Source organism: Physella acuta, unplaced genomic scaffold (assembly GCF_028476545.2).
Source record: "Physella acuta isolate Inbredline_101_S28 unplaced genomic scaffold, ASM2847654v3 ptg000405l, whole genome shotgun sequence".
Classification (NCBI taxonomy): domain Eukaryota; kingdom Metazoa; phylum Mollusca; class Gastropoda; family Physidae; genus Physella; species Physella acuta.
The window spans coordinates 190,006-207,779 of NW_026731924.1; the positions used below are offsets into that span (position 1 = coordinate 190,006).

Sequence of the window (17,774 nt, forward strand, 5' to 3'; positions counted from 1 at the left end):
ACACTACTAAAATGTATTTAATTTACACTACTAAAACTCACTAGATTTTTAAAAAAACTAAAATTCACTCAATGAAAAAAGCAAAAACTCACTCAATTCACAAAATTAACACTCAATTAACTCACACGATTCACAAAACTGAAATTCACTCAATTCACAAAACAAAAAACTCAATTCACTCAACTAAAACTTACTCGTCGCACACAACAAAATTTCTCTCAGTTCACTCAACTAAAAATCACTCAATTCACACAACTAAAACTCACTCAATTCTTACAACAGAAACTCAATTAATTCAAACTACTAAAACTCATGTAACATTAATAGTTTTCCCCGGGTACCGCAATGGGTGATACGCCTCTGCTCTACTGTGTGATGGACTGTGAGAGGGACTGTGTGGGGAGATGGACTGAGAGAGGGACTGTGTGAGGGACTGTGTGAGGGACTGTGTGAGGGTTATTTCTTTGAGTTTGGAAGTAGAAACGTAAAATTATTCAACACAAGTCGACACACAGAAAAGCTGCATCAAACGTTTTAATCACTGTAAAAAAAAATTTTTAAATTAGAAAAAAAAAAGAGAACTTGCTTTCTTTTTACTTTTTTATTTTTAGCGTTCAGTAGATGAATCAAGTTGAGCCAAATATTCTACGTGCTCATTCTAGATTTGATGGTCATTAATGTGCATGAACTTTTTTTATTGTAGCCTGCACGGCCGCCCCGTAGGCCACGGCCTCGTCCGGGTTGATGGACTTGTTGAGCTCCTTGTCGTTGAAGAAATCCGAGAGAAGTTTCTGCACCTTGGGGATCCTGGTGGAGCCTCCCACCAGCACCACCTCGTGGATCTTGCTTTTGTCCAGCTTGGCGTCTTTTAGGGCCGTCTCCACCGGCTGGATCGTTGATCGGAATAGATCGATACACAGCTCTTCGAATCTGGCTCGCGATATTTTTGTGTAGAAGTCGATTCCTTCAAAGAGAGAATCGACTTCGATGGAGGCTTCAGTGCTGCTGGACAGAGTTCTTTTGGCGCGCTCGCAGGATGTCCGCAGACGGCGGATAGCTCTGGCGCTGCCGCTCATGTCCTTGTTGTGCTTCCTCTTAAACTCCTGCACAAAATGGCTGACCAGACGGCTGTCAAAGTCCTCCCCTCCCAGGTGGGTGTCGCCAGATGTCGCTTTCACCTCAAACAACGAGCCCTCGTCGATGGTTAAAATGCTGACATCAAAAGTGCCGCCACCCAGGTCGAAGATTAAGACATTTCTCTCTCCTTTCATGCCCTTGTCGAGCCCATACGCCAGCGCTGCGGCGGTTGGTTCGTTGATGATCCTCAGCACGTTCAGACCGGCAATGGCGCCAGCGTCCTTGGTCGCCTGCCTCTGTGAGTCGTTGAAATAGGCCGGCACCGTGATGACGGCATCCGACACTCGCTGCCCCAGGAACGCCTCGGCCGTCTCCCTCATCTTGGTCAGCACCATCGAGCTGATCTCCTCCGGAGCGAAGAGCTTCCTCTCACCTTTGTATTCCGCTTCAATCTTCGGCCGACCTTCAGACTCCACGACCTTGAAAGGCCAAAGTTTCATGTCACCCTGCACCGTTTTATCCTTGAACTTGCGGCCGATGAGACGTTTGGCGTCGTAGATGGTGTTGGTGGGGTTCATGGCCACCTGGTTCTTGGCGGCGTCCCCCACCAGACGCTCCGTGTCGGTGAAGGCCACGTAGCTGGGCGTGGTCCTGTTGCCCTGGTCGTTGGCGATGATCTCCACCTTGCCGTGTTGGAACACCCCCACACACGAGTAGGTCGTCCCCAGGTCGATCCCAATGGCTGGCGCTTGCTTTGGCATCTGAAATCATCCAATTGGTCAGATACTTTAACGGGGAGTTTAGACCAAATTGGTCAGATACTTTAACGGGGAGTTTAGACCAAATTGGTCAGACACTTTAACAGGGAGTTTAGACCAAATTGGTCAGACACTTTAACCGGAGTTTAGACCAGTTTTGTGAGACACTTTAACCGGAGTTTAGACCAAATTGGTCAGACACGTTAACCGGAGTTTAGACCAGTTTTGTGAGACACTTTAACCGGAGTTTAGACCAAATTGGTCAGACACTTTAACCGGGTGTTTAGAAATTGGTCAGACACTTTAACGGGGAGTTTAGACCAAATTGGTGAGACACTTTAACCGGGTGTTTAGAAATTGGTCAGACACTTTTACCGGGGAGTTTTAACCAAACTGGTGAGACACTTTAACCGGAGCTTAGACCAATTTGGTCAGATAAATTAACGGGAGATTTGATCGGGTCTGCAGCCAATCATATTATTGCACCCCAAGAACGATAGTTTTAGTCACAAATCTTTGGTAAATTTAAAACAGAGTCAAACGTTTAATGTAGTCGCTTATAAAAAAAAATAATTCAGAAAATATATACTTTAATAACCCCCACCCCCCACCCCCACCCCCGGGGAAATATGTTTAAAACAAAACCTGATTTAATGTATAATCGCTTCTACGGGAAACCTCTCTGCTGTTAATATAAGCTCTTGTAATCTAACATGGGGAAGAAAGGACTCGAATACAAGAAGAACTAATTAAGACACATCAAATCAAACATTCTTCCCTTTCAAACATCTATATCTATAGCAGTCCTCCCACCGTTTTTTACATTTTTGAAATTTATTTTAACCCTTAAATGAATGATTTTTAACAAATACTTGAAAAAATGTATTACAATCGTTTTGATTGATATATGCATAATATTGTGAAGAAAAATTTAGATTGAACATGTACTTTAATTTTTAAAAATGGTTGCATATGGTGTAACATAATATTTGGAGGAGGTGTAATATGGTGGTAGGGTGGTGTGAAACATAGTTCTAGATCTTTAATAACAGATGTAGGTGTAGAATAACATAGATGTAGACGTAAAATAACATAGATTATGTAGATGTAGAATAACATAGATGTAGATGTAGAATAACAAATGTAGATCTAGAAAAACATAGATGTAGACGTATATATATATACATACCCAGTCAATATCGAAATTATCCCCTAAATAGCCAGGGTGGCTGATAGTTAGGATGGGGTCGAGGAAATAGCCAAAGCCGCACATTGTGGCAAACAACGCCTAGTCTGAAAATTAATTGTTACTTAATAAAAAGTAATTTTACCAAGCTTAAGGTTTCGAAAAAGTGTACGTTTTCAAAATTTCTTCATGATTTAAATTTGTTTATTTTTCGTTCACTTATCAAAATGTTTTAAATAAGCAGAAAGTAAAAAATAATTACTCACTTTGCAGTAGGTTTCCGAAAAAGGAACACAGCGATTGTCTTAATCAATTCTAGAAAAAAAAATTACCTAGTATTAGGATATAGCAATGACAAATGATCAAAAGACAAGTAATCTCAAACACAATACATTAGACAAAATAACTCAATGACAAAATAACTCAATGACAAAATATCTCAGGATAAAATACATTAGACAAAATAACTCAATGACAAAATAACTCAATGACAAAATATCTCAGGATAAAATACATTAGACAAAATAACTCAATGACAAAATAACTCAATGACAAAATATCTCAGGATAAAATACATTAGACAAAATAACTCAATGACAAAATAGCTCAATGACAAAATATCTCAGGATAAAATACATTAGACAAAATAACTCAATGACAAAATAACTCAATGACAAAATATCTCAGGATAAAATACATTAGACAAAATAACTCAATGACAAAATATCTCAATGGCAAAATAACTCAATGACAAAATATCTCAGGATAAAATACATTAGGATAAATTATATCATCGACCAAATATACCAAAAAATTTTCTCATACAAGGTAACCTACGGCACAATAATTATCGTATTTAAAATGGTTTTAATCAATGCGATTATCTTTTAGTAATTGTATTACTTCTTTTTACTTTCTCGTATATACGAAGTATAGAGAAAGTCTTGTAATCGTGCAAAAAAAAATCGAGATTTTTGCACATCTCGACGTTTTACACCTCCCTGGGTCGGAAAAACATAGTTTTGCAATCTTGTCCGTATGTCTGTGTGTGTGTATATGTGTGTGTGTCTGTAAACACGATAACTTGAGTACCGTTACAGCGAGTTTGACGCAATTTCATATATAAGTATTATATTAAAATCGTAGATCCTTATCAACTTTTGAGCGATTTCCGATAACGGGAAGTGGGACTTTTTCTATTTTAATTTTTTTTAAAAACCCACAACTTGAGTACTATTTCAGATAGATAAATGAAATTTCACTTGTAAGTAAAATATTTAATTCTCAAAGTTTGTCCCGGGGGGGGGGGGGAGGTCAGGGTTATAATAGGGTTAGGGTTATTATAATTATAATTAGTATACGTAGACAAAACCGAAATTATTATTATATTCTTGATGATTATTTGTAGAATACGGGATAGTACAGAATAATAGTTCTAACAATCCAAAAAACTTGCATTTTACATTGTAAAATCACAACGCTATGGACTGATTTTTTTTTTCAAAAGAATTTTTCCGAAAACAGCGTGTGTTCACAGTGGTTTAAAAAGAAAGGGAAAAAGAATATACAAGAGCGTGGGATGGTGACTATAGAATAAAGACAACCAAACCGCAGCTACAGTAATCTTTTTACAAAAAAACCATCAAGTCAGAAATGCAAGAAAATTAAATATGTTTAACTATAAAAAATTCAATTATGGTCGGCTGTGGGCCCCTAAATGGCGAGCCCCCCACCCCCGCATTGCGGGGTCTGGCGGCACTGTAGTTCCGCCACTGTTACCAGGCCGATACCTAGATCGTAGGTTTCTATTTATGTTTCTGGAAAAAAAAACATATTGAATGCTAAACTTGGTTTAATTATTTATACTTAGGTCTACTAATTGTTGCAGGTGCCAATATAGCTAATTAAAACAGTTCTGTACTAAGCGAATTAAAACACAATTTCTTCTCTTAATAATTATTAAATGTAAGTATCCTGACGAATGACTACGGTATAAAAAGTAATTATATATATATATATATATATATATATATATATATATATATATATATATATATATATATATATATATATATATTGTGACCTACTGAGGTCGAGTCATTTTTATTTTGACATTGTATAATTCCTTATATGGAATGATTGTGTAACACCTGGGGTTTTTCCACTGACTTATTAAGGTGTTTGAGACATAGAAAATTTCCATTAAAATCTGATTGAATGATTCTGATCAGATGATTATCCCAACCAATGGCGACATGAGTTGAGGATAACCTCCCCTGTCACAGAAGTCTTTAATTGCCCCGCACACTCGCAACACGAGGCAGTTTTTCTTGACCTAAAAGTCTACGAGGCCGTTTTACCTTAGTCAGGCAGCCGTCCATATTGTCCGGCTATAGACTCTGACCATTTGAACGTGAGAGTACTTAAGACCTGTGTGTGCCTTGCTTTCTTCAGTTGATTTAGTCTTCTAGTTTAATATTACTTGTCGCTAAGTAAGTCTTGAAGCTACAGCAGTGTTGTGTGGCCAGTAGCTGTTCTTTAGACAGTGTAGAAATCTGTGATAGTGTTTTTTCCTACATTGTGTAAGTTGGGTTTTTGATATTTTATACATTAAATATTTTATCTAGTTCATCTTTGTGTTTTGCCACATCTGAGTTCGCTGATTAAATGGTCGTATGTAGATTGGATGAGTGTTAATTACAATAGTATCACTAGCTCCCCTAGACATTAATTTCGAGCCCTAGTGGTCGTTGTGTTAAGTGTTCATCCACTTAGGCCGTAAGGCATTTGCATATGACCCCGAAAAAAGAATCCGGGGACGTTCTCCTTCTATTTGGCTGATAGAAAGGTTAACGTTACAAAGTGGGGTCTCGCCGAGATTTAATCTGTCGTTCCAGTTGTTGGTTATATCAGTTAAGCCCTAAGTTTAGTTGGGTCTAGTTGTTTTTATATCTAGTGTAGCGCCGTGGTCTTACAACGCGCGCTCAGGCTAGAGTATCTAGGTCAAATAAGCAGACGTGTCACGTCCTACATTTAGAGGTCAAGTACACGGCCCAACGCTGTGTAGTAATTTAAAGAATCCAGGCTTGTTGTGATTTTCAAGTTAGGGTTATGGAGTCTTTTTTGGCTAATCCTACTTTTGAAGGTGTAGAAAAGTTGAGTAGAAAAGTGTTGATTAGTCTTGTTAAGGAATTGAAATTGGATTATTCTGTTACGCAGAAGTCAGAGGTGTTGAGAGATAAAATTATTGTTCATTTCATTAATGAAGGAGTATTTGATGAAAGTTTGTTGGCTGGTGTGTTGCTCCGCGAGGAGAAAACTCTAGAGAAGGTAGAATTAGAAGCTAGAATTGCTTTAGAGAAGGAGAAAGTTGCTTTAGAGAAGGCTTTAAAAGAAAAGGAGTTTGAAACTAAAAGTGCTCTAGAGAAACAGGAGTTAGAGGCTAAAATTGCTTTAGATAAGAGGAGGTTGGAATTAGAGTTTGGTCAAGTTAGTGATGTTACTTCTCTGGTAGATCCAAAAAAGTTGTCGGTAGGGCAAGTGATTACCAAATTTGGGAAATTAGTTCCTAAATTTGATGAAACAGATTTGGTCGTTTTCTTTAACTCGTTTGAGAGTTTAGCGAAGACATGTGAATGGCCCGAAACTTCCATTACTGCTTTATTGAGCTCTGTCCTTACTGGGAAAGCTGCAAAAACATACCAGGCACTCTCTCACGACGTTCAAAATAACTATAGTTTGGTCAAGACTGCCATTTTAAAGGCCTACGCACTGACGCCCGAGGCCTATCGGACAAAATTCCGAACACTCCGCAAGTTACCCACACAATCATATGTGGAATTTCTCTTTGAAAAGGAGAAAATATTCTCAAGGTGGCTACACTCTGAGGAAGTTTCTGAGTTTGAGAAACTCAGGTCACTTATCCTAAGGGAAGAATTCCTATCGTCCCTGCCTGAAGAGATACGACTACACATACTGGATAACAAGATAACTGACATCCAGAAGGCTGCTGAGTCGGCTGACACATATATGTTGGTGCATAAGAAACCACCAGTGTCAGGAAACCGCCTCAACCCCGTGCTTCCCCTTTTTGGCAGCAATCATCCTGTTGGCCAACATTTGAAGGCATCACAGTCCAGAGAGAAACCAAGATCAACTCTCAATCGTCGAGCAGTATGCCAGTTCTGCAAAAGGTCTGGGCATCTTGTCAAGGACTGTTACAAACGTCGCCAATATAACAGAGAGGTGGTGCGTACTTCCGCGCACTATGCTCTATCCCCTCAAGCAGCCAGTTCAACTATGAACTCTAGAATTCTAAAGGACTCTAATCCTAAGTGTCCGCAAGAAGGTAGTCAAGTCTCCACACATTATGTGCAGTCACATTTTGACTGTTCTCGCCACCATCCAGTTTCTTCCGAGTCTACCGATCTCGAGGGATCGAGAAAAGTTGACTTTTCATCTTTTATTGCCGAAGCCATCATTAGCAAACCAGGTGATCCGTTGTCTCAGCGGAATATCACCGTCCTAAGAGACACAGGAGCGTCACAATCACTCCTTTTGAAAAGTTCAATGGACATTACACCAGAGACGAACACCGGAAGGATTTCCATTATCCAGGGAGTGGGGACAAAATCTACTGTCGTCCCTCTACACAAGTTTGCCCTGAAACATCATCTCGTCGAAGGTGAGGTCATTTTAGGTGTGATAGATAGTATTCCTGTCCCAGGAGTACACCTACTTCTAGGGAATGACCTTGCGGGAAGCAAAGTATACCCCTGTACGGTTTCAGACCCTTTGTCAACAGTTCCAGATAATGATTATGAACTGTATCCTGCATGTGCGGTGACAAGAAGCCAGACCAAACAATTGGCTGACATCACGTCTGAACCACACCCGCCATCATCGTCAAGAAATTCGACTCTCAAACTGGAGTCTATGCTTCCAGAGAACACAAGCCTGGGCTTACCCCTGAGAATATCTCAGGAAGACATCATTAAAGCTCAACAAGTCGACGCGGAACTCAAAGCAACGGTCGAAAAATCTCTATCATCTGACGATGGAGAATATTTCGCCGAGAACGGCCTTTTCTTTCGTCGCGCTATACCAGTGATTGCCTCACCGGCCGAACCATGGTTGGGTAAAAACCAGCTGTGGATCCCTCCACCTTATCGGCATGAAATACTTAAGCTGGCACATGACCATCCAATGTCAGCGCACCCAGGTGTCACTAAAACGACGGCGAAGATCAAAGAACTGTTCTTTTGGCCCAAAATGAGAAAAGATGTGTCGCGTTACTGTAGAAGTTGCACGAACTGTCAGTTGGCCGGAAAGCCAAACCAGACAATTCCTAAGGCCCCTTTGAGTCCGATTCCTGTATTGGAAGAACCTTTTTCTAAAATCGTCATGGACTGTGTAGGTCCCTTGCCTAAAACCAAGGCGGGCAACGAGTACCTACTTACCTTTATGTGTTCAAGTACCCGTTTTCCCGAGGCGATTCCCTTACGGAACATTAAGGCAAAGACTGTAGTCAGAGCCATGACCCGGTTCTTCACTACCTTTGGATTACCTAGAATCGTGCAAACAGATCAAGGCAGCAACTTCACCAGTCACCATTTTCAGGAAGCGCTAGCCAAGCTAGGCGTTACCCACATCACCAGCTCAGCCTACCACCCTCAGTCTCAAGGCGTACTTGAGAGGTTCCACCAAACCCTCAAAACCATGCTAAGGACATTCGCTAACAGTAACACCCAATGGGATGAGTCTGTTCCTTGGATTATTTTCGCCGCGAGGGACTGTGTCCAGGACTCTTTAGGCTACTCGCCTTTTCAACTTGTGTTTGGACATTCTGTCCGTGGCCCCCTGAAGCTGATACACGAACGTTGGACAGGTACCAGTGATCATCCTGTGGAAAACTTCGACGATTTTCACGTTCGACTGAAAGCCGTGTGCGAAATGGCTCACAAGAACTTAAGAAAGGCCCAAGTTAGAATGAAAGAACTGTATGATAAGAGTTCTTGTAAACGAACATTCAATCCAGGCGACAAAGTTCTTGTGCTAGTACCTAATCTGAACAATGCGTTATCCTTGAGATATTGTGGACCCTTTACTGTGCATTCAAAATTAAGTGATTTGAACTATGTTGTCAATACGCCCGACAGAAGAAAGAAACAGACAGTGTATCATGTCAACTCACTGAAAAAATATTATGATAATTGTAACAATTTTCAATCCACAGCTAAAACTACTTTACCTGTATGTTCAAATGTTTCTGATGATGTGATACATGATAAATTGAAACCCCCAAAATTGGTAAATTCTTCCTTTTTAGATAATTTGAATGTCCACCTTATGCATTTGTCCACAGAGGAAAGCCATAGATTGTCTCAAGTATTTGAGACATTTCCCTCTATTTTTGGGGATGTCCCCAAAGAAGCGAAGGTTCCACCTCATGATGTAGACGTTGGTGACGCAAAACCCATTAAACAACACCCCTATAGAGTTAACCCGGAAAAAGCTGCTTTGATAAAAGATGAAATTGATTATATGCTCAAGAATGATATCATTGAGCCCAGTTTCAGCAACTGGAGTTCCCCATGTCTCCTAGTCCCGAAAGACGGTGGATCTTTCAGGTTTGTGACCGACTTTAGGAAGGTGAATGCGCTCACCAAAGCTGATTCCTATCCCTTTCCTCGGATAGAGGACGTTATTGATAAAGTTGGTCAGGCTAAGATAATTTCCAAAATTGATTTACTTTCAGGATACTGGCAAATCCCCTTATCTGACCGTGCAAAAGAAATATCTGCTTTTGTAACCCCTAATGGTTTTTATAGATACAAACGCATGCCCTTTGGTATGCGAAATGCTGGTCAAACTTTCCAGAGGGTCATTAACTCTGTCATTGCTGACATAGACCAATGTGAGGCCTACATAGATGATATAGTTGTATTTTCTAATACTTTTGAAGAACATATTGTTCAATTGACTGACCTTTTTAGAAAATTGTCTGAAGTTAATTTTACTGTAAACTTACATAAAAGTGATTTCTGTAAAGCTTCAATTACCTATTTGGGTTATCAAGTGGGAACGAACCAAGTTCGGCCCATTGAAGCTAAAGTAGATGCTATTGTAAGGTTACCACCTCCCAAAAATTGTAAAGAGATCAAAAAGTTCCTTGGGATGGCTGGTTACTATAGACGGTTCTGTCAAAACTTTTCAGCTATTGCTGAACCTCTTACTGCATTATTGAAAAAGGGTGTTGAGTTTGAATGGTCAGATAAATGTCAAGAAGCTTTTTTAACCATTAAGTCATTTTTATCAAATGCTCCTGTTATGGCTGCACCAAATTTTAGCAAGCCCTTTAAACTTGCCATTGATGCTAGCAACTTAGCCATTGGCTCAGTCCTATTTCAAGAAGACAACATGGGAATTGACCATCCCATTGCCTTTTTTTCCAGGAAGTTAAATGAAAACCAAAAGAATTATTCTACTATTGAAAAAGAAGCTTTAGCTTTGGTTTTATCATTACAACATTTTGAAGTCTATGTCTCTTCTTCAACCAATCCAGTCAGAGTGTTTTCTGACCATGATCCCCTGAAATTTACCTCTAAGTTAGGACAGACAAATCAAAGAATATTGAGATGGTGCTTATATTTCCAAAATTTTAATCTGGAAATTTCACACATTAAGGGTAGTGATAATGTTGTGGCTGATTGTTTGTCAAGGATGTAAAATCTTGTTACACACATTGATCATGTGACATGCTTTGTGGTTCATTAGGACCATAAACAGGTTTTGTTTGAGTGTCACTCATATGAAAATGAGTGGTGTGAGTTTTGAATTTTTTTCAAAATTCCAACCCTGTTGAATATTTTGTTTATTTTCAGGTGAACCTTAATTAAAGGTGGTTTTTGATTATATGTAATCTTTTATAATAATATGTCTCATATGACTCAATTGATATTGTAGCTAGTCATTGAAATAAAGGTCTTACCCTGGCGGGTTTACCACTTTTAATATTCTCATGGAAAAATTGTAATACCCTTTTTTGAGGAATTTTCATGTATAATTACCTTTTGAAGGGTTACTCCCCTTTCACCAATTGTAAAAGTTGGAGTTACTTCCCTTTTATGTTCAGGGATATTTTCATCTGGTGTTATGATTTTGATTGCCTACATTTGTAAAACATTTTTGTTATTTCATTGCCAGATTGGTTCCTTATGTATGTTTTTTGTGGAACCTATCTGTCACTTCCAAAAAGGGAGGGGATGTGACCTACTGAGGTCGAGTCATTTTTATTTTGACATTGTATAATTCCTTATATGGAATGATTGTGTAACACCTGTGGTTTTTCCACTGACTTATTAAGGTGTTTGAGACATAGAAAATTTCCATTAAAATCTGATTGAATGATTCTGATCAGATGATTATCCCAACCAATGGCGACATGAGTTGAGGATAACCTCCCCTGTCACAGAAGTCTTTAATTGCCCCGCACACTCGCAACACGAGGCAGTTTTTCTTGACCTAAAAGTCTACGAGGCCGTTTTACCTTAGTCAGGCAGCCGTCCATATTGTCCGGCTATAGACTCTGACCATTTGAACGTGAGAGTACTTAAGACCTGTGTGTGCCTTGCTTTCTTCAGTTGATTTAGTCTTCTAGTTTAATATTACTTGTCGCTAAGTAAGTCTTGAAGCTACAGCAGTGTTGTGTGGCCAGTAGCTGTTCTTTAGACAGTGTAGAAATCTGTGATAGTGTTTTTTCCTACATTGTGTAAGTTGGGTTTTTGATATTTTATACATTAAATATTTTATCTAGTTCATCTTTGTGTTTTGCCACATCTGAGTTCGCTGATTAAATGGTCGTATGTAGATTGGATGAGTGTTAATTACAATAGTATCACTAGCTCCCCTAGACATTAATTTCGAGCCCTAGTGGTCGTTGTGTTAAGTGTTCATCCACTTAGGCCGTAAGGCATTTGCATATGACCCCGAAAAAAGAATCCGGGGACGTTCTCCTTCTATTTGGCTGATAGAAAGGTTAACGTTACAATATATATATATATATATAATATGGGGACCTAAAAAATTGGGGGGGGGGGGGGCGTGTTAATAATTTTTGCCTAGGGCGCTAAATAACCTGGCACTGGCACTGGTTGTTCGTCAGGAAGAGCTCTCATATTTGTCGTCAGTGTAAGTACATGAATGTGACGCCACAAAGGTTGCTTGTTAATGCAACTGGCGTCAGTGTAAGTACATGCATGTGACGCCACAAAGGTTGCTTGTTAATGCAACTGGCGTCAGTGTAAGTACATGCATGTGACGCCACAAAGGTTGCTTGTTAATGCAACTGGCGTCAGTGTAAGTACATGCATGTGACGCCACAAAGGTTGCTTGTTAATGCAACTGGCGTCAGTGTAAGTACATGCATGTGACGCCACAAAAGTTGCTTGTTAATGCAACTGGCGACAGTGAGTGCTCGGGAGCCACGCAGATGACGGGGAGTATTTGTCGGAAATCTCAATAGAATTGTTTTCCCTCCAAATGGGTGCGTCTCACCTGTGAGATCACGTAACAACCTGTCGACTGCCTGAAATGCGTATGCATGTGTCATTGGCACCTCGTCCTATATAATTAATTTGGATTGCAGAATATGTTGCGCGTGTTGCGAGCTATTGCATGTGGAAGCAGTAGTGAGCTTTAACGGTATTTTAAATACCGAATTTGCAGTACGTCCACCCGGTAACAATGTTGCTGCTATTCCTGTAGATGCAACGATCATAGGTTCTCCCCTGGCTCTGATGGTATGGATCAGGGTTTTATAGACAAAGGTTTTCCCTGTTTCTGCCGGACCATCTAAGAAGAATCAGGTTTGTCGCGGTCGGGAGTCTGTGTATGCAGCGTCAAAAACAGTGTCAACAGCGTGCTTTTGTTCTGTGTTGAGTTTGTCGTAGTGTTCCATAGCGTGCTTTTGTTCTGTGTTGAGTTTGTTGTAGTGTTCCATAGCGTGCTTTTGTTCTGTGTTGAGTTTGTCGTAGTGTTCCACAGCGTGCTTTTGTTCTGAGTTGAGTTTGTTGTAGTGTTCCATAGCGTGCTTTTGTTCTGTGTTGAGTTTGTCGTAGTGTTCCATAGCGTGCTTTTGTTCTGTGTTGAGTTTGTCGTAGTGTTCCATAGCGTGCTTTTGTTCTGTGTTGAGTTTGTCGTAGTGTTCCATAGCGTGCTTTTGTTCTGTGTTGAGTTTGTCGTAGTGTTCCATAGCGTGCTTTTGTTCTGTGTTGAGTTTGTCGTAGTGTTCCATAGCGTGCTTTTGTTCTGTGTTGAGTTTGTCGTAGTGTTCCACAGCGTGCTTTTGTTCTGTGTTGAGTTTGTCGTAGTGTTCCATAGCGTGCTTTTGTTCTGTGTTGAGTTTGTCGTAGTGTTCCATAGCGTGCTTTTGTTCTGTGTTGAGTTTGTCGTAGTGTTCCATAGCGTGCTTTTGTTCTGTGTTGAGTTTGTCGTAGTGTTCCATAGCGTGCTTTTGTTCTGTGTTGAGTTTGTCGTAGTGTTCCATAGCGTGGGAGTGTTCAGCCTGAGCGTCGAAGACGGAAGATGAATGACACATCGGAATAATGTCTGTGAGGGGTAGGTGTAATTTGTGCAGGTTGAGGCCATGTGGTTGAAGCATGTCATTTATTTCTGCTAGAGCATGCATGCAAGCGGTCCGTGTGGAATATGTTCTGAGAAAGTCCCCAGAAAGGGAGAGTTTATGCGTGTCCCAAAGGTGTGGAACGTTTTGTGGTTCGCCGAAGACACAGATTAAAACGAAAAGTTGTCGCAAAAAAACGCTGGCATTCGTATCTCAGATGCCTCTATAAGTGTATCATGCCATATCTTCTCGTCTTTAAGAAGACCCAATAGTTGGCACGCCTCTTTGAAAGTGTTACATTCCACGCCGTTGACAGTTCGTAGATGCTTGAAACTCGTGATGCTTACGGAACGGGTAAGGAGAAGCCTGAGATAATAACGTTCGGTGTCGTGAATGGCAACAACAGGCATTCTACCGATCACCTTTGCACCTCTTCTAATTCTCTTTTGCTATTGTCCAGAGTATTGTTGGAATGTGTAATGTTGGGGAACATCAGTGCTTCACTGAGTAAGAACAACGTACAGGGCGTCGCCATAGTTAACCCAATGTTCGCAAACAAAGCTTACAGCCATCTTGCGAAGTTCGAGATTAACAGTTTTGTCGATGAAATTTTTCCAGAAATATGCGAAGAATAGAAATAACAGTTACCTGATGAAGGAACTTCGACTACAGTGAAAGACATGTTGACTCAACGAAATATATGTGAAGCGGTGGCCATTGTTAGGAAACAAAGGGGAAAAATCAAAACAAAGCTTCGGGGAGAAATGTGGCTCAGACGACTGTAGGATATAACAAAGCAACTGAGGACACAGGAGCGACTGAGGGCATACTTCTGCGGATACACACTGTTTCGCATGCCTCCTTCCACAGTCCCCCCCCCCCCTTCGTGAGAGCAGCGTCCGTGTTTACATAAGACTATTAGAAGATCAAGCAGAACTTGTATTTACCTCCCCATTGTTTCAAATCGTTTAAAAACAAACTAAATTATCTGCCCATGATTGTCGTCACTAAATCGACCCAGCTCTACGATGGTAGAAGAGAATTATATAGGTCTAGGTCTAGAATCTACAATCTAGATCTATATAGGTCTAGGTCTAGAATCTAGATCTATATAGATTATTATAGATTAAAAACTCAACAAACAAGACGACATTATTTTCGGCAGAACGGATGGAACTTACTATTAACAATAGGCAACAAAATACTTAGGATTAGCCAACACAAAATGGCCAAAATGATGTAGATAAACATTTTTTCATGTTTTGATGGAAACTTTTCCCTTACAAAATAGTTTTAAGAAGAAAATTACCATTGTGTTCATTCCGTGTTATTCTAAGTGCGCACTGGATTTGCGTTAAGACTTTTTATTGGTATAACAGGAATTTGAGTTGGAAAAACTCTAAGCTTTTGTTAGTGCGCAAGTGTAATATAGATAAACATATTCGCTTAGGAAAAATATATTCCTAAAATCGTACCCTTTACAGATATGGTGTAATAATTTAACCAACACTCAAATTAGGACCACTGCTAATTAATACCAATATTAATTTTTTTTTGTCTTCGCTTAACTGCTTTAATAAATGTAGGTGGGATAACGTTGTCTGATGAGAGATAGAGAGAGGCAAAAAATCGAAATCGTGATTTTCACAAAAATGGACGTTTTACACCTACCTGAGTCGGAAAAACATAGTTTAGCAATTTTGTCCGTATGTCTGTGTGTGTGTATGTACGTATATGTGTAAGTGAGTATGTGTGTATGTTTGTATGTGTGTGTGCGATAGACTATTGATAAGAGAAGTTACTATAGTCTTTAACAAAATCGAATCCGGGCGTCCTCCGGCGCCCCAACATGGGCTAATTGGCGCCCCGGGCCGTACCTTGAACGCTATGACACATGCGTTCGGTTTAGTGAGTTTGATAGACTATGGATAAGAAGGGTTACTACAGTCCTTAACAAAATAGAATCCGAGCATCCTCCGGCGCGCAGCGGGGTCCTATTTGGTTCACGGGGGATCTAACCGTGAGCGCTATGGCGCCTACGTTCAGTTTAGAGAGTTCTAAAGACTTTGGATAAGATGGGGTATCATAGTCGCTTACTAAGTTGAATCAGGTGAGTTGGCGCCACGGGCTATACTGTGAACACAATGAGTTTATGTTTGCATTAAAATTTAGGTTTATGTTCTGCGTCATTTTTTTTTTGCGTTTAGGTTTGCGTTTGCGTTTGTGTTTGCATTTGATTTTGGGTTGTGTTTGTGTTTATGTTTCAGTTTGTGTTTGCTTTTGTGTTTGTGATTTGCTTTGATAATTGCGTTAGTGTTTGCGTTTTTATTTTCTCGTATATACGAAGTATAGAGAAAGTCTTGTTATCGTGCAAAAAAAAAATCGAGATTTTTACAAATCTCGACGTTTTACACCTCACTGATACGGAAAAACATAATTTTGCAATCTTGTCCGTATGTGTGTGGCTGTGCGTGTGTCTGTGTGTAAACACGATAACTTGAGTACCGTTACAGCTAGGTTGATGAAATTTCATATATAAGTATTTTATCAAACTCGTAGATCCTGATCATCTTTTGAGCGATTTCCGATAAACGGAAGTGGTACTTTTTACTTTCTCGTATATACGAAGTATAGAGAAAGTATTGTAATCGTGCACAAAAATAAATTGAAATTTTAACAATTTTCACCGTATTACACCTCAGTCCTTCTTCACATCCGAAGTATAGAGGACTTATTTTAATCGGGCAAAAATTGTCAATCCAGATTTATCAAAATTAAAAGGTTGTATGCGTAATCCAGTCTGAAAAACTGGACTTTGCAATTCTGTCTGTATGTCTGTGTGTCTGTGTGTGTGTCTGTGTGTGTGTGTGTAAACACGATTACTTGAGTACCGTTACAGCTAGCTTTCTGAAATTTCATATATAAGTATTTTATCAAAATCGTAGATCCGTATCAACTTTTGAGCGATTTCCGATAACCGGAAGTGGTACTTTTTCTACTTTGAATTTTTCAAAAGCCTATAACTTGAGTACTATTTCAGATAGATAAATGAAATTTCACATGTAAGTAAAACATCTAATTTTCTACCTTCTGTCAAATTTTGAGTAATTTCCGTTGACCGGAAGTAGTAATTAACGCTACTTCCGATTTCTCAAAAAACTAATGTAAATTTTAAAAGTACTAATAATATTGCGCACTATTATGCGCTTTTTTATTTGGCGTTCACTTGGTGTGCAATTAATTTGTCTACGAGATTTTATTCTATTTTAAAAACTTTAAGTATTTAAAATGGATTAAAAATCATGTCTATAGCCCGAGTTCCCATCCCCTGTTATTTTATATAAGAACGAGCCGACCCGCTGCGTATCATACGCCGCTATTTAGTTGTTGTTTTTCTACTTTTCAGTAATTTATAATTTGTGAATTCGACAGTACCAATGCTGCCATTGAAAATATTTGCTTAAAATCACTTACCCCCCCCCCCCCCCACATGAAAGCAGCCTCCTCTTAGTTACCTCCTCTAAGTTTAAAATCGTTTCAAACTAAATTATCTGCCCCTAATAGCCATCACCAAACCCGTCTCTATGATTGTAAAATGTAAACAGAGTGAACACCGCTCACCAGACAATGTGGGGGTGGGGTGGGGGTGGTAGTGATAGTGATAGAGAGGAAGAGAGGGGACTGCAAAGGCGCGCTTGCAGCTTGTTTTCTAACTGATCCCAGAAGAGAATTATATATATAGATATTCGAGAAAGTTTTGGGGAGATCACTCCCGGTTTATTCTACTTTGAATTTATAAAAAGTCATGATTGTGTTCTTGTATGATTGTCTTCTGTCATGATTGTATGAACAGTATTCTGGCAGTAGAGTCTGCTAGTTATAAAACACACTTGAAAACATGATTGTTCTGGTGTTGCTTTGTTTTATTTTTCAAACTAAGCTTCAAACATCCAAATAAATACAAGAGACATAAAAAATTATAGCAAATAATTACATTAATTACAAATAGGGCTACATGTATTGTAATAAAACTGTACAAACAGGGCTAGAGGTACTGTAATAAAACTGTAATAAAACAAAATGACTCTGATCTTACTAGAGAAGCGTTGAACTGTGGCAAAACTATGAGGGG

At 39.5% G+C, this 17,774-nt stretch overlaps 1 protein-coding gene across 1 annotated transcript; it reads right to left on the minus strand.

Moving 5' to 3' along the window:
- Positions 1–615: 615 nt before the first annotated feature.
- LOC131942434 (heat shock protein 70 B2-like) lies at positions 616–14,937 on the minus strand. The gene is made up of 4 exons (XM_059302325.1): positions 14,824–14,937; positions 3,288–3,336; positions 3,025–3,128; positions 616–1,838 (listed from the first exon to the last, which is right to left on the minus strand). The coding sequence occupies exons 3-4, from the start codon at positions 3,106–3,108 to the stop codon at positions 675–677; spliced, it is 1,248 nt and encodes a 415-aa protein (XP_059158308.1). The 5' UTR covers positions 3,109–3,128; positions 3,288–3,336; positions 14,824–14,937; the 3' UTR covers positions 616–674.
- Positions 14,938–17,774: the final 2,837 nt, after the last annotated feature.